The sequence below is a fragment of the Microchirus variegatus genome (assembly GCF_963457635.1).
Source record: "Microchirus variegatus genome assembly, chromosome: 6".
Classification (NCBI taxonomy): Eukaryota; Metazoa; Chordata; class Actinopteri; order Pleuronectiformes; family Soleidae; genus Microchirus; species Microchirus variegatus.
Window position 1 is genome coordinate 9,142,987 of NC_139807.1, and position 18,073 is coordinate 9,161,059.

General features: G+C 38.9%; 1 protein-coding gene across 1 annotated transcript in view; it reads left to right on the top strand.

Annotated features, from left to right (window-relative positions):
- prom1a (prominin 1a) overlaps positions 1-18,073 on the top strand; it is a gene marked incomplete at both ends in the record, with an annotated part of 88,595 nt that overhangs the window by 62,109 nt on the left and 8,413 nt on the right. The window contains 14 exons of the mRNA XM_083891762.1: positions 1,417-1,537; positions 2,720-2,783; positions 3,521-3,610; positions 6,736-6,965; positions 7,060-7,134; positions 7,782-7,845; positions 8,071-8,230; positions 8,715-8,867; positions 9,693-9,816; positions 10,869-10,972; positions 11,586-11,670; positions 14,556-14,702; positions 16,144-16,215; positions 17,694-17,786. Of these exons, the coding sequence (XP_083747888.1) occupies positions 1,417-1,537; positions 2,720-2,783; positions 3,521-3,610; positions 6,736-6,965; positions 7,060-7,134; positions 7,782-7,845; positions 8,071-8,230; positions 8,715-8,867; positions 9,693-9,816; positions 10,869-10,972; positions 11,586-11,670; positions 14,556-14,702; positions 16,144-16,215; positions 17,694-17,786 (1,582 nt within the window). The remainder of the gene's footprint in view (positions 1-1,416; positions 1,538-2,719; positions 2,784-3,520; positions 3,611-6,735; positions 6,966-7,059; positions 7,135-7,781; positions 7,846-8,070; positions 8,231-8,714; positions 8,868-9,692; positions 9,817-10,868; positions 10,973-11,585; positions 11,671-14,555; positions 14,703-16,143; positions 16,216-17,693; positions 17,787-18,073) is intronic.

An 18,073-nucleotide genomic window follows, 5' to 3' on the forward strand; every position in this document is an offset into this window, starting at 1 on the left:
TCCAGAGAACCCTTTAAAACCCCTTTCCTGAATAAAGGGTTTTAAAAGGGTTCCTTTTTACCTTTTTATAAAGGTTCCACCTGGAGCCAAAAAGGGTTCTCCTATGAGGACAAGCCGAAGAACCTTATATGGTTCTACTTAGCACTTTTATTTCTAAGAGTGTATACTATATATAACACTATATTCAGTCATGATATTGTAGTATTTTAAAAAAATATGTATATTATTTATGATTCAAATTAATCTATAAATAACAAAAACAGACTGAAATAAAATAGAATCAGCTATTAAGTAGATAATAACTGTAATTTAAACACTAAAACAAGCGTATTTATTATTTATGAATGTGCTGAATATAATAAAATATACCATTTTTATAAACATATTGCTAACAAATAAAATTGTCCCTAATGGGACTGATGTCTGTCTGTGTCGTCTCAAACACGAAATAAATTGCTATCGAGCCATCTCTACATCTGCCACCTCGAGCTGTTGTTATATTAAAGTTTCATGAGCATCCATTTGTTTTGAGGGGTTGTTTTTGGTCTCTTTATTAAGATTCAAGCAGAAAACACAGGAAACACTGCCTCAGTGTCAGCCACATAGTGTCTCTCTGGTTATTCTTCCTCTCAAAATAGGATTCAATTGCATTTGCAGTGTGTTTGGGATTCGTTGTCATGCTGAAAAATAAAACCAATCCCAGTCAAGCATTCACAGAAGGAATAGCGAATATTTCTTGAATCCCACCATCTTGAGTTTGTTTGCAGATTTTTCTCTGACAGTGGCACAGTGGACAGTGCTTCTGTCATATTTGGCCGAAATTGTATATAAGCAAGTTTTTAATAAACCTTTATACATGAAATAGTCAGATAATTAATAATAATTAGGTGCTTTACCAATGACCGTGATTATGATTCCACTCCATTTACTGTATAGGTTCAAAACAACCAGGTTCCTGCTGTTTTTCACATTTAAAGGGAGGCCACAATCGAACAAGACACTTGTGTGGTAGTGTACATAATTCCTGTATTTTCAAGGTTGTATCTTGATAAAAAGACAGAAATATAAAGATGTAAAGTCTGTTAAACTCTGCTAAATCAACAAAAAGTAGGCTACAGAATTCTCAGGCTGCTTTTCTGGTTTTTATACCTTTTAAATATTATTTGACGATATCAATGTGGTTTGATGTGATCTTCCTCCTCCACAGCTCAGTCTGCAGGCTCACACTGTGTGGACCATTGCTATGTAAAAAACAGTGGTGCATACTGCCCCCTACTGTTGAAGACATGTTATCACCTGGCTGAGTGAAGCACACCCTCCAGGCTGCTGCTGCTGCTGCTTTGATGGATGATGGAGAGGAAAGGTCACGGCGCTGACAGAAAGGTCACAGTGATTGTGTCTGTGGTTTATTTATAGGATGGGCGTGCTGTGTGCGTACGCCGCCAACCAGAACCTGAGCTCGCAGGTGAAGAACATTCGCAGACTGGTCAACAGCAACATGAGGGACCTACACACCTTCGTTAATGACACGCCGATGGTAAGAATCAGTGTGAGGCAAGCGTCGTGATCTCTGTGATTTGTCTGCTTTTGTTTTTAGGAACAATCTCATAAAATGTTTACTGTCAAAACAAGGTCATAAAGTATTGTGTCACAGTTACATTATTTCAGAAAAAAACCAACTTGATTTTAATTATAATAAAAGATATTGTTTGATAGTGTTGTGGAAATTCTCTGCTGCTGATGAAGAATGAAATAGAGAAACTTCTGCCGGCCGACAAGTTTTTATTTTTCATTGCAAGGAAAGGTCTTCACAGGAGTGATCCTAGCTGGAGAAAGACCCAGAGCATAGTGGGCTCTCCACATTTATAACTGAGCAACTCCCCTTTTGCATTCCTCCAATAGACAATAAGTCTACTTTTCCAGGCGGAGTTTTCACACCTCTTTGTCCACTGTAGGTATCGGGGAGCAGACTCCCTGCGGATGCTGTAGGAAGGTGCAAGTTCAGGCCAGACATGCTAATTACATAATATACAATACACAATACATAAAAGGACCTGGTATTCTGTGCTGGGCAGGTATAGGGTGATGGGCAGCTGTAGCTCTGAGTCAGAGAAATTAAATTTATCATTACAATAGTTAGAAATTATTTGAATGAATCATGAACAAAAGGCTCAGTCTTTGCTTGAATTTTAAGTTAATTATCTGATGTTTTTAATGACTTATGTGTGGCCCGTGAGCAACTATTCACTGTTGTGAGGGATGTAGGAGGAACTTTTCAAGTCTGTTTTCTGTGTGCAACAACTACAAACTACTACTCAGTGTTTTTGGTGGCATTATTAAAACAGAAATGTTGCTTATAATTCAATTCACTAGCTAATATTTTTTGCCTTTTTCCTCCACTGATACAAACATTTTTGCAGCACTTTTTGCTGCAGTTGCTGTCTGTGACTCGTTTACCAATTTACAACTTCTGTTTTCTTAAAATTGTCAATCATTGTAGAAACAATAGGTGACTTTTTGAGAAACTCAAATCACTAAAGAAACAATGCATCATTCAAATACGATCTGATCCACAGATGTTGCAGTCATTGTGTTATATGCTGTCATTCTCTGATTCTCTTTATCATAATTATTATCGTTTTTCACACTGGACTGCTATTTCTCTTAAAACCTCTTTTAATTTAAAGTTTGCTCTGCTGTTTTTTTTTCTGATTTGCAGCAAATCGACTACGTCATATCCCAGTATGCCACAGCCAAGAAGAAAGTCATCTTTGACCTCAATAGTAAGTAGACTTTCCTCTTTGTCTCTGAAAGGAAGTTAAATGGGACAGAGAGTTTCTAGGAATTGGCATTTCTTGAAAAAAATAAAAAAAATACTATTTATCTTACTTTTGTCAAATATTTGAATATTCTAAACATCAGCTTGTGAAAGTAATGCAGAATTTACAGTGTGCTCAGCTAACGTGATGCGTTCAAAGACTCTTCTGCAAAGTTTGTTAAAATTGTAAGTCTAAATATCGCCTTAAATAGACACTGGTCATTGGAAAGTTGTAGTCCTTAAATTTGATGTCTCAGTGTGGGAACTAAATGCTTGCTGCCACCCTGTGATCGCAGATGCACCACAAATTAGGTCATCATTGTAGAAAGATTTGCTTTTATAAATGCAGTCATTGATAAAAACAGTAACTGATCGACTTTTTATATTCAACCAAGTAATGGAATACTCGTGTCCATCCCTATATACATCCCTGAGGGTGTATATAAAACGTATTGTGTCTTTGTGACACATCTAGGTCTAAATGTCTCCGGTGGTGACTCTGACATTCATCCTACTTTTCTCTTTATGCAGTTAATCCCTGAAAGTTGGCACAAGCAAAAGCAATACTGTTATTGTTATTATAATATAACACTGCCTGTGCAATAATGGCAGCAGTGACATAATAATAAAAAAAAAAGAAAAGAAAAAAGAGAGACTTGCACTATTTAACATCCTGCTGATGTGATGCTATCTTCTCTACAGATATAGGCCCGTTGTTGGGTGGGAGGATCCATGATCGGCTGGATAAGGAGGTCCATCCTGCCTTGGACAGAGTGCTGAACATGGCCGGAGGTACATCTGCCCATTTTTGTTTTAATTTCCTCTTTCAATGACGATACAATCATGTAGCTGTAGGAGTCTGACAGTTATTGGACTACGCTGTGTGAGTGTGAGGCACCACAGTGTCACAGCGGTACAGAGGCGTCAGAGCTGATATAATTCACTTAATTGCAATTAAATGTCAGCTTTTTCACCCTTCTCTTTGCTTTTTATGTTTTTTTGTTTGTTTTATGAAGTGAAAATCGAGAGAGCCATCAAAGGTAACAGTGAGTCAGTATCCGAGCAGTGACTCGTGGTCCTTTCACCCCTGACCCCTGTGACCTCTGACAGTGATGGTGCTCCTGTGATTTGTTCTCTTTGTGATCTTCCTCGAAAAAAAAAACAAGTCCTGACCAATTAATACATTAAAACTGCACTAAGCAACATCAAGTGTGATTTATTTGAACTCATAGAGACTTAAGGGAAAGACACTAAATCACTAAAGATACTAATCAAATTCAAGCCCTTTGAAGACCTTTCACTTAGAGTGAAATGTAATACTAGCTGCTCTATAACCTTTTACATTTTTTTTCATACATCAGACATTTTGAACTTCAGTAACGTGATCTGCTGTTTTACTTACTTTTATTTGAATTGAGGAATTTTATCTATAAACCTCTTCATATTCTGTACACAAGTTTGGCAGTAAACGTAGCTCTCAGCTTGCTCCCCTGGCAAACTTCTGTGTGCTTCACTTTCCAAAGTTAACTTTCTATCTTACCGAGGCATTAAACCCCCCTGTCCTGCATCTGTCAAGGGCAATTTCAGATATTTTATGGGAATTTTGCCCTAAGCCCACACTAATTTCTGACCCTGGGAAGGAGCTGGTAGAAAAGCATTTTCAAGGCAGCCTCTGTCTTTTTTTAATTCTGCTGCTAGATATATCATATATTGATTTGGTTGTTTATTTGTCTCATAAGGTCAAATCCACCCCCACAGCCGGAGATTACAACATACCCTGATTATTGTCTGCCGTTGCTCTCACCAGATGCATTTTAATGGGCAAACACATGAAAACTTTTACATTTATATGCTTAAAGCAACACTATGTAACTCCCATTTTAACAGCGTCATAGTCATTTTGGTGCTACACTGATACGTGGCATTTGTTTATGTCTCACTGACTTGACCGTAGAGCAGTTTATTAATTATTACAAGTAAATATGTGTTAATCCCTTTCACTTGGAGTTTAACAGCTCAGATATCTCAGCCCAAAGACAAGTAATTATCCCTTTTGCCTACAGATGGTGCTGTTTTTGAGTAAAATGGCATAGTGTTGCTTTAAATGTACTTCTTTAAATATTTGCTGTGTGCAGTTTTAAATTAATGGTTTCACCAGATCACCTTATACCTGGATATTTACCTTTCAGCATCAACTGTGTTTACCCCCCCCCCTCAGTGTGAAGTGAGCATAAACACTTATGTGTAACCAGTCCTGTTACTTTATGTTAATGTTATATAGCTTATTTAAAAAATAAAACTACAGTTCAGTCCCATTAAAACATCAGTGGTTAAGGTGGTAATCATCATCATGCCTCTTGTTACACTTTGTGTTCCTCATGTATGTTTGTGTGTACTGTTGTGTTTTGTACCGGAGCTGAGCCGAGTCAAAGACACTGATTGGGTGCAGACTGAGGTGTTTTACCAAATCGATAAACCCAGTGAAAAAAAAAAAATCAACATCCACAAATCGAAGTAAATGTGCCTTTGGTCTCTCTTGTGCTGCAGAGCATTTAAATTCACGCTTTCCTCTACGCTCGTGCATCTTTTATGATCCAGAGCTTTTGCATTCTTTATCATGTTTGATAAAAAACAAAAAAACTAAGAAGGTCTGCTGCAGGATGCTCAGATTCAGTTTCTGAGAAAAGAGACATTTTAATGCTCACAAATTCACATTATCTTCTTTGCTATTGTTTGGAGTCTATGAAACTCGGCTCAGGCCTAGTCTTGACAATTAGTATGGTGTTTTTTTCTTTGTGTAACATTAAATGGGCTGTCATTTGCTGACGAGATAAACCATGGTGTTTTTTTCATTAAAGCTACGATATGTCATTTGTTTCCAAAACATTGGTTATATCTTATTTGCTGAAATCCTCTTCATTTCCTGATAGCAATCAAATAATATTGGTGTCTGGAAAGAAAAAACAAACAGAATTAAATGACTAATTAGCATACCTGTTTGTCAATAACCTGACACTCTTGTAGCAAAGAGCATTGGCTCTTAGCGCGTGATTCAAATTCCAGTATTTTCAGTGTAGAGCATTTATGAAGGGGCCCATCTTGTAGCCTACTATTGCTAGGATTTCCAGACCCACAGACCTTTACTTTAACCGATCAATACATAACTAGCTACTAAGGCTCACTCCTAGTTCACCCCTCGCCTCTTACCAATTAGCCCTGCCCGTCCATTTTGCTTGCTCATGTATAAGCGTAGGGATTTTTAAAATTAAATTAATCCAAAAAAAGTAATGTTGTTACTAACTATTCATCAATTAATTTAGTGAATTAAAAAAGACGGGGTACATGAGTGGTTTTCAACAGCAACAGTTTGCTAACCTGCAAAACAGTAGCGCTTCCTGCTTTCACCCAAGGCTTCATGGGTAATGAGGTCCTTTTTATGCGAACAAAATGTACAGTCTATAATGTTTGACTTATTATTTTCATCTATCACTCACACATGACAGAACAACTAAGTCAAATAAAGTCCGAACAAATGCTATTGTCATAAAGCTAACATTAGCAAGCAAGTTGGGCTAACCATGCTAACCACAACAAAACTTTTTAGCAGTCCTTTGTACATACCATAAACATATTTCACAATAGTAATATAACAGCTGATTCACATCATATTCTTAAAGGAGTGTCCCATTTCGTAGGGCTAGATATTTAGATCACTACCAAGGGATTAAAAAGAGAATAGGATTGTGCCTACTACTCGCTTGTTTATGCCCCAGAAATGTAATCTTTACATGATAAAGATATATTTCACTGTTCTAAATATAAATCTGTATTTATGTACTTCAACAATCCAGCAGAAATCCCCACAGGAGAGCTGATGGATCTTAGCAAAGAATGTTTCTTCCTCTCTTTTCATGCAGCCATGCGAGAAACAAAGGAGGCCCTGGAGAACGCCAACAGGTCTTTGGAGGTCCTTCAGGAGGGAACAGGCAAACTCAACTTCAACCTGAGCCTGGTGCGCAGCAGTATAAACCGCACCCTCAACGACCCGGGTTGTCATGACGACGACTCGGACACCACGACTGCCCAGCTGTGCCTCAACATCCGGCAGTCGCTGTCCCAGCTGCAGATCAGCGCCAACTTCACGAGGGTATAAAACCGAAACGTTCCTACACCCAGAAAGTGTGAATGCTGAGAGAAAGACCATTTTCAAACATGTATTGTTGTGTGTGTTTATATTGTAGCTGCCCGGTGTGGACGCTCAGATGGAGAAGATGAACCGAGTGTTGAGAACGGACCTCAGCAGTATCGTTCAGAGGGTGAGTTTAAGGCCAGGACATTCCTCAGAGTGATGGTCAGCCAATGGCTAAGAGTGAAATGTTGGGCGATGGAAACCTATTCGGCGGCACACACTCAGCATTTGTTTTTCTTGTCCGGTCATCACACAGATGGACAAACTCATAGTTGCACAGGTTCTTAGTTCTATTTGTGTCTGGGTTGCAGGGGCAGCAGCCTTAGCAAGGAAGCCCAGACAGCCCTTTCCTCTGCCACTTTCGTCAGTTCCTTTGGGAGGATCCTAAGACATTGCAAGGTTTTGCAATGTTTTGCAAGACGTTGCAAGAGATTTAATCCCTCTAGCGTGTCCTGGGTTGGCCCTGAGGTCTCCTTCCGAAAGGACATGCCTGAAAAACACCTCCCGTCCAGGAGGCATCCTTGGACAGATGTGTCCAAATGTCCAAATGAATAGCGAAACTCAGCTTTTTGTTTGCTTTGTCAGTTCCCAAGTCTATTCCTGTTCGTGGAGACCTGACGGCCAAGTGTCAGGGTGGTGTGTCTCAGGCATTTATAATCACAATGGTGTCCACGTACATTTGTCACTCTTTATTGTGATTGTGAGTTCTTTTTACACGCAGTGAAAGCAAAAAAAACTCCATTGATTTAACACTCTGTCCTCCTCCTCTCACAGGGTTTTTCCTCGTTGAATGATACACCACATGTGGTGATTGAACAGACCAGAGGAGTCGTGGAGAGTAAGTGATTTTCATTTTGAAGCAACTCTTTGAGATTGTTTCTTTCCTTTGTTTGTTTTGTTTAAACTATCTTTCCTCCACGTGTTGTGGTCTCATTTAAAACTGTTAGACTGAATGTCTGAGGAATTGAATCAAACATTTCACCTTGGTTGTTATTCATTTTCCACTGTGTTTTCACAGATAAATCAATCACTGAATTGATTGTTTGATTGTTCTGTTGCTCAGGTGTTCAGAACCTGGTGGATGGGATTGGCCAAAACATAAGCAGCTTCTCCAAGAAATTCCCAGTGCAGAAAAGCCTGTCCAACTTCAGCATCTTCGTTAACCATGTTCATGCCAAGATTGAGGACCACTACCCTGAAATTGACAGAATTGACTTTTACAGGTAAAATGACCTCCCAGCTCCTGACATTAGACATATTTTCAAAACATTATGGCTGCAACTAATGTCTCCTTAACCTCAGTGTGTACATTTTTAAACAATTACTAATGATTAATTGATGCGTTGTTGCTACCCTCTTCACGTACTACAAAGTTCATGAGACATACAGATTTAGAAAGTGAAACCTCATGGGAAACAACGTCACAACGAACTTGAGTTACATCGTGTCTGGCTCGTCCAGACTCTTTTCCAAAGCTACTGAAACATTTACAAGTTCCATATTGGTCAGAGCTACTACTGTGCATTTATGAAATATTAATGTCACTTTTACATTATTCAATTTAAAATAAATATGTTTTAAAAGCTTTGCCTTTGCATTTTTATGTTACCACCCGTTTTAAGCAGGTGGTACTTTCACCATCTTGCTCAAGGGCACTTTGAAACGTGCACGCTGCGGCTGTTGATAGTCTCTGTCTGCTGCTCACAGGTGGATCGGCTGCATTACTCTGTGCTGCATGATTGTCCTCGTCCTGGCCTTCAACTACCTGGGTCTGCTGTGTGGCACCCTGGGATACGACAAGCACGCCTCTCCCACCACGCGAGGCTGCATCTCCAACACGGGAGGGACGATGCTTATGGCGTAAGTACCACACAAATACACCCATCGACAGAAAATGTCGCCTCAGCCCGAAGGTTGTATAGTCTCCTGAAATGTGTCACTTTTTATTTGACACGCTCCAGCGCTTCTGCAAAGGTGATGTCTGCCATCAGTGTAGTCGTAATCATATAAAATGTATGAAAAACACTGCACTGAGTTATATAGGTGCTTCTATAAAGGGAAGCAGTATAAAACACGACATGAAGAACATGTTCCCATAACAGTGCTGTACTTTGTTTGTAGTAACGCAATATTATAATACAGAATATTAATGGGTCTCCCCAGGATTTAGGATACATGTAAAACCTTTTTGAATCCCATTTATTTCAAGGGCTGCGACGATTAATATATTATGAATTGATTTCTGAGTTATGTAGCAACTGTTTTCATAATCAGTTTGCGTGTTTGATATTTGTTTTTTGCTTCATAGAAGAATAATCAATTTAACGAAATTATTTCGTAGTTTGTGGACAAAATGAGACATTTAGAGAACAAAATGTCATTTTCTGACATTTTATGAACCAAACAACTGATCTACAGATTCATCGATACTAAAAATATTTGTTAAGAGCCCGAGCAAACAAATCCTGCTCCTTTTAATCACCTTCCTCCTACATGTATACCATGTGTATTTCCATGTATCTGTGCAGTAATCCTGTGCCACTGCCCTTTCAGGTACTTTCCATAGTGACAGGTCTAAATTGTGTTTTGTATCTCATATTGCTTGGGTTTTACGTGTTAAATGACTCGTGCGTAAATCTTCATTTCTGTGGCTGCACCTGAGAGAATCTCTGCTTCTCTCCACAGCGGCGTGGGATTCAGCTTCATCTTCTCCTGGGTGCTGATGGGAGTGGTGAGCGCCCTCTTCTTGGCTGGAGGCAACATGGAGAAACTTGTTTGTGAGCCGTTCCACACAAAGGAGCTGTTTAAGGCAAGTCGCACTGCAGGTCCAAATCCAATTGTCTGCCTTCCATAAACCAACAACCTACTTTAAATGTCAGATAATTAAGATAAGCAATACTATGGTAGAGGAAGTGCTTCACTGTGGTTTTGTAGTGTGAAGCTTTTAAATATAAATACACAGAATGCTGATTCTCTGTGTTTTCTCCACAAAAGCCGTGTTTATACGATATGACATTTACGCACTGCACGCACAGAAGGTGATTTGTAATGTGTCAGGACAGACGGCGGCAAACAGCCACATTGTGCTAATAATGCAAGATGTTGTTCAGCAGCAGTTTGAAAGTATGCTGTAAATGCCTCTTGTCCCCGCCCGCTTGCGCTGCTGGTGTATACACACAAACACACTCATCGTCAGGTCTGATAGTTTTGCTGGACAGAGCCTGTTTTCAGACTTTTTTAGCCACTCTGCTGGGTGCGGGTGAAAACCTGTTTTAACGCGCTTCAATGAATGGATGACCAGGCAAACTTTGTTGACCTCCTCCAGGAGGTATATGTTTTTGCCGGGGTTTGTTTGTTTGTTTGTCTGTCTGTTAGCAACATAACTCAAAAAATTGCGGATGGATTTGGATGACATTTTCAGGAAATGTCCGCAATGGGACCAGGAAGAAGTAATTCAAATTAGGGCGTGATTCATAGACGCTATCACTATTTTTATCACTATTTTGTGGGGGGCTGAGATAAACTAGTATTTGTAAATGTGTTATTAAGACTCGGACACTCCCCTGTGCGCCATCACCATAACCATAACAAATAAGCATGCTGTAAACAGGATAAATGATCATAATGGCTCTTATAGTTATATAATGTCACTTCAGGGAGACCAAACACAGGCAGCATGAAAACATCAGTAGCAAAAGTGACCAAAAAAAGCATGAAATAGAAAAATATATATATATTTTTTAATCCTATTATAAAGGGGCAAAGTTAATTATTTTAAAATGTTGTACTTAGGTAGGCAGACATGTATTTTGCATATTATTGTGATCAGGTGTCACATTTATCCCTCTTCCGACTCTCCAGGTTGTGGACGCTCCATATCTTGTGAACCCCGAGTGGAAGAACTTCATCCCCGGCTACATGTACGATGACGCTGACCTGGAGCTGACAGCAGAGAGCTTATACAGGCAAAGCAAAACATTTTCTACATATTTATATTATGACGGTTATGTCTGCCACCTTTGAAAAACAATGCCCTGGTGGTGAGTTTCCTCCTCACTGTCTATTCCCCGAGTGTCTATTTGCTCTTCCAGATGAGTCCATAAAATCACTGTAGACGAAATCACCGCAGACATTAGGTCTTGCATCGTGCATCTAAATATTTTATTTCCGTTGATGCGAATGCAAATTAAAATCCATTAACATTGAAGTGCTAATTTGTCTCTACATTATCTCCAATGCTTTTTCTGCAGTCGCCTCTTTCTCTGTGATTACATCAGCTTTCACCATGTTCCCCTCCAGGGAGACGCTGCATATCCTCAGTAACTAGGATGGCAGCAGTTTACAAACATGGAAAAAAAGCAAGCACTGCTATAACTGTGTGGACACTCTAAAAGAAGTCTTATGTGCCTTTATCTTTCCAGATGTTAGCAAATATTCCAGTCTTTCTGAGGAGGATTGTGCTGTTTTTCTATCAGGCACCTTGTCAGTCAGTGCACTGCCAATCATTTTCACTGGGTGGCAGCAAATGTTTTTCACTTGTGTTTACATTCCTCTCTGCTGTGTCTTGGCATTTTTCAGCACGTGCAAAGAGAACAAAGGCATCTACTTGGCGTTGCGTCTGGACAAAATCTTCAACATCTCCTCTTTGCTGAAAACCACAGCGGTTAGTGAACTCATTTCACGTCATAATTACACGTCGTTCTGTACATTATGCATCATCTAAACGCTTATTATTGCATTACATACACACTAGGAATGGCCACTTTTTTGTGTGTCCCATACCAACATAACCACGACTTATATAATATTTACCAGTCACCATTTAAGTCCAGTACTTTCTTCTTTTGTACTTTTACTCCTTTTTAAAAAAAACTTAACCGTTCCTAACACATTCTTTTGTACTGATGCCTTTACCAATCAGTCCTAAGCAGCTATGTCAATGACAAAATGTTAAAACTATATACTGTAGCACACATTCTGCTCCAAACAGAGGAAGAAAACAACAACATTACTTCTGTTTATTCCACACTGTGGTCACAAGATGGCGGTGGCAAATGTCCATTTTTACAGCCTGGGCTTAATGACGCATGTATGTTATATTTATGGTTTACAGATTGTGTCAGTTTTCATTTTTTCTTTTCTTTTTTTTTTGATATTTATATATCTTTTTATATCTATCTATTTATATTATATATTTTACATATATATATATATATATATATATAAAAAAATGACAGATTCTTTCCTCCTGCTGTCAGGAGCCTCCTCTCCATACACATGACTCCACTGTGAGTCCTGTGTATCATAGCAACGGAGACACTGCAAGATGTAAAGGTGAAATGTCGACAGGAGGATTCTGCTCAGGCAGGAAAAAAAAGAAGATTGCAAAAATATATTAAAATAATATTGATATTTAAACTCATATTTGGTTGATAGAAAGTTACATGCATAGAAATGCTATGGTAAAACAGCAAAATTGCATCTTTTACTCAACTGTGAAAGTGTGCAATGTGTAAATATGTTCCTTATTTTCTCATCAGGAAGTTGGCACCACAAAATAGTATCCACACCTGCAACCGTATCTCCACTGCAGACTCTTTTAGTCTCCTTTGGTCAATACATTTTTGAGAAGGGTTCTGAGACTTTCTAGGTTTGGAAACATTCTCCATTTCTGACCCATAGCTGCCGTTTCCTGCGCTCAACTGTGTGCGTCCCACACTGGCTGCATCATTGTTATGAAGCCAGTATTTCAGTTGAACTTGTTAACGTTAATCCCTGACGACACATCATGGTCATTTTTATGACTTAACATAATATATTTATTACATACAGCCCCCATAATAATATAAATTACACTCTTTGGTAATCTTCTTAAAGTACTGCTATGGCGATAAATCAATGCATCGCAGCACAAGCTCACACCAGGGCTTTGTGTTTTGACAGCGATGTAGGCTCCAGACAGCCGCATCCTTGGCTCCAGCATTTCATTAGCATTACTCACCGTGTGCTGACGGATGACAGCTCTTACCTCGGTGTACGACTGAGACATTACACTGATATGTGCCGGGGAGGGTTTTTTCTGACCCTGAGCCACTCTCGTCTGCCCCGCCTGAGACAGCTCTGCCAGTTGGCACGAGTGTCCTGGCTCGTTTCAGTCAGCAGCTGATACGAGCTCCAGCTGCATCTGTTTCATTTGTCTTGATTTTAAGCCGTGCGTATGTTTTACAGTAATCCTCCAGAAATCTGTCACTCTACGTCTGAACGTGTCACAGTAAAACAAACTATAGGTCAGTTACTTTGATAGATATGAGCTTTAAGTGCAAAAAAGAGGATAAAGTGCTCTTAAAACATAATGTCAAGCACACTGTCACTGACTGAATCATTGCTCTCTCAAAATGTGAACACTTATCTACTCCATGACATTGACAGTTTTATTCCCATAGTGCGCAGTGATTCACCGGGAAAGTAAAGATTCTAGTAAAGAATGGTCTATTTCTTCTTGAAGTTGTCCATCCATCCATGTCTACTGCTTTATCCTCCTCATGAGGGTAAATAGGGCCAATCTAAAGGCAGGGTTAACCCTGGACAGGTCACCAGTCCATCGCAGGGCCAACATATAAAGACAAAATAATTCACTTTCACTCTTACACCCAACAGTCAGTTAAGAGTGTCAAATTAACCTCTGGAATGAAACTGCAAAACCCAGAGAATAACCTATACGCACACATGAGAAACCACTACTCTGCCGCGTGAACCCTTCTTGAAGTTGCCCTCAGATAACCTTAACACAACCTGACACAAACCTTCCATGAAGTAAGATAATAAACACAGTGCTACGCTTTAATTAAAATGATAAATATCTGTAATTTTAGGCCTGATATTCATTAACCAAACCTGTGAATCTGAATCTACAGTCAGTATTACATCAACTGAAGAACAACTTGTTTCTGTTTTCTGTTTTTTGTGCAACACAAGCTTTGTTGAAATCATATTGATCAGCCTTTGTGTCTCTGTGGTCACGGTGTTTTCTACTCTGCTGAGAAGGAATCGTCATTTCTGTAATCTTATGTTCACTCTTTGATCAATAACTTCTTAGATGCAAGATGTGTTTTATATTTCTGTCTTACAATTTATGTTTTTTAGTGCTCAAATGCAGAATTTAACAGCAGAAATCGGAAAAAAAAACAAGGATGAAGGAATAAAACATCATAGGAAATGTAGTTTTCCAGCCAAACCGCGTCTTTAAGATCTTTGGTCACTCCTGTTCCAACAGTTGTTTTGAATATTTCGAAAGCTTTTCATTATGTTAACAATGTTTTTTGTGTATGATGGTAAATTCCATGTCTCTACTGGACAACAACTTGTCCATTTCTTTAAAAAACTGACATTTGAGGCTTAGCTGTATAATCCCACACACATTTTTTATGTCCGTTTCCGAAATGACAAAAACAAACAACACAATATTCACATTGCTCTGCAGGATTAGAACAAGGCCCATTTGTCAAAGCTGATTTCTGGATCTCTGTTTGTCTAATTGTTTGTTTGCAGTTCACTAAGGATGTGGTGAGTCAGATGGACGGCATCAAGGTCGACCTGAGAGGAATAATCCTGTTAGAGGAAGACGGGAAGCAGAACCTGCGGGATTTCTCTGAGGCAGGACTGTCAGAGATCAACCATGCGGACTATCTGCAAGAGGTAACTCTCACACACACAAACACAGAGTCTGGTTTCCATCACTTCAGAGGACATTGCATTGACTTACATTAATTTCCTGGAGACTTAATCTAACCTTAACATAACTACTACAGGCCTAAATCTAACATTTACCCTAACCCTAACTTAATCCTTACCTTAACTTAACCCAAACATCATCCTAACCAACATGTCCTTACTTGAAAATATAATAATATACATTATGGGGATCTTATGTTGCCATACAGACAACAGATTTAGGGCCCCACAACATGACTATTACGTGGAACACACACACACACACACAATCGTTCTAAACATAAACATAAACAGGTGCTCACTGACATTTCAGTACGAACATGGACATGGAGTCTGAAGGCGAAAAAACAGACACTTTCACAAGAAAAACACACACAAATATAATGGGACGAAAATCGAGGACACAAGCACAGAAATACAGTTGCAGAAATATGAAAGGTTAAGAATGTCAATGAGCTTTTAAAAACCTTGCATATTCGGTCATTGAATCAGAACAGACAAATATTCAGATTCTAGAAAAATGTAAAAATAATGGATAAAGACGGAAGATGTACCTTAAAGGTCGAGATTATAACAAAAGTGAGGACTCCTCGTATTACTGCTCCCTTTACAGAGTGCATCAAGGAACTACGGTGGCCTTCACATACCAAAAAGGGTTGTTGTTCTTCGTTTTAACCTCACAAGTTGTCATGGCAGCACAAAATTGCAGCCTATATATGCAGTACATATAAAAGGCTTCTCAAGGCTATAACCAATCCATTTTTATTCTGAACTGATTATACCCTCATTAAAAATATATACTTATGGGTAGTTTATTCAATTTCTGCCAATAAATCCTCTTAAATCTCACACACTGGACCTTTAATTGGTGCAAAATTCAATTCAGATACAGTATAATTGTAATAATAATAATAATTGTAATAAGTTATTGTGCAAAAGGAAACTTAGAGATAGAGTCAGAATCCATTACTAAAGATACAGCTGGAAATACCACCAAAAGTTCATTTATGAAGCATTTATATAAAACCAGTCATGTTGACATATAGACTGTTAATATACAAGTGAATGCAATACTACCCTAAGTAAATATTTAAAATGTAGATTCATACAATTTATATACCGTTTTCAATTAAATACAGTATGAGAAGAACTGTTATTTTTATCATAATTTATATTAATTGCATAAGAGAAGAGGAAAAAGGGGGACTTTAACAGATAAAACTATTAAAATCTAATTTTCCTTTATCATCTGCGCAGCCTTCATTAATTATTCATTATTCATGAACACAGAGTTCTATTAAATCATCAGATATATTATTTAATTAAAAAAACACTTTACATTTCAACTGAAAGTATAACCAGACTGTTTCCACTGTTTCTTCCTCTGTGTCGTGTTCATCTGCAGGTGAATAAAGGAGTGACTGAGGTCGACCTGCTCTCGTTTGCCAGAGACCTGGAGGCTCAGACCGACCTCATGGTGAGAAACCACTCACTCCTTTGCCGCCACTGGGTTTATTTTGCAGATTTATTTTTGGAGGCTGTTTGAACACCTGGTGGCGTTGGCTTTGGCCACGTCTTTCTTGCCAGAGTCTTTCATCAGATAAACACAAACAATACACAGAGGGTTGGACTGCTGCACCGCTGCCTTCAGGTGATTCGGGGGAAAACAAAGCACATTTATTCACCTCCAGTTGTAGAGTCCTGAAGGAGCCTCCAGAGACGTGGAGTTTGGAGTTACAGTCTATAAATGTCTGTCTTTTAAAGCACTATTTAAAGGAAACGAGTGGATAGGAACACGGTGTAACTTAGGCTGCAGCCGTACTACTATGTTTTCATTTGGGAAATGTTATTTTCAGATCTGTGTTCATACTAACACTGTTCTATTGGTGTCGACAGGAAACTGTAGTTGTTTTCTTAGTTTCAGAGAGTGCTGTTAATGAGTTTGTTGAAAGTCAGAGCTGAGTTTTCTTTGATGGCACGATTTAATTTAAATTAAGGGATAAAGTTGTTTTTTTATTTACAACTGATAGTGAAGTTGTGACCTCCATTTTTGACCTCCAAATGCAGCTGTGCAGTTTTTAAAATGACATGGAGCCTGCAGCAGTTTCCCTTTCTTAACTGGCTGAGTTCAGTGTGGACAGTAGGCTTAATCCAGAATATAATTCATGTAGTGTGGATGTTGCTATAGTCTAAGAGCCACAGTGTTGCTTTAAACATTCAAACCAGTTCCGTGTTATTATGTCATTCTTTTTAGAGCCAGTATTTTTAAGCATCACGTCTACACATATGGCACTTTTCCATTGAGCAGTTCCAGCACGACTCGGCTCAGCTCAGCTCGACTCTTCTCGGTTTGGTATCAAGCACGTTGTTTTTTCCATTACTGTAGTCACTCCTCAACGTGGGCGTTGCATAAAACTGCCTCAACGTCAATTTATATACGAGCTAAACAGTTGTTTCCAGTGCAACTGAATCATTAGAATCAGTTAGTCGACACAGTCACTGAACTGAAACACACTGAATCGGCTCTCGATTGTCGGCTTTCAGCAGTACTGTCACTAAAGATTTAAACATTTCCTGAAAAGTTTGGTTTCATTATTATGTCGGATGTCGCGCTCATGACTCGTCCAGTGACAACACTCTCTGACCAATCAGTGTCGACATCATAGTATTGGCTCAAATCGCTTGGAACCTAGCTAGAGCAGGTACTAAAAAAGCAGCAGGTACCATCACTATTGGAAAAGCAAAACAATAAAGATTTGAGCCGAGTCGTGCTAGAACTCTATCGTGGAAAAGTGCAGATGGCTGAAATTGTCAGCATGAAAATCTCATGAACTTAAAGTCACATGTTTTGTGTGTGTTCAGGTCACAGCACCAATTCTTTGTTATGACTATTACTTGAATAAATGACTCCGCATTTCCTGTTCAAAGTTTGTTGTGTGTCTGACTGTTTTTCAGCCCAGCGGTTCTCTAAAGTCCACTCTGAAAGGCTACTGTGGCACTCTGAGACAGATCCACAGACAACAGGTCACCCCCATGGAGAAGACCACGGTAATGTCACAATTTCACAATGATGAAATTATATTTTATATATTTACAGATAGAATTGTGCATTTCAAAACATCTTTTCACTTTACAGTTATTGCACATTTTCTTAGAATACCATGACAGTGTCTGACAATTAATTTTTTCTTGGAAATGAGGGCATGAGCCAATTACTCATCTATCAGCTTTTCCATGCCTCAGACTATTCATCAGCCTTTGTGTTATTCACGTGTAAACGTCCACGGAACTGACAGAGAACGTACTCTGTATTTCATTTAATATCAAACGCAGAG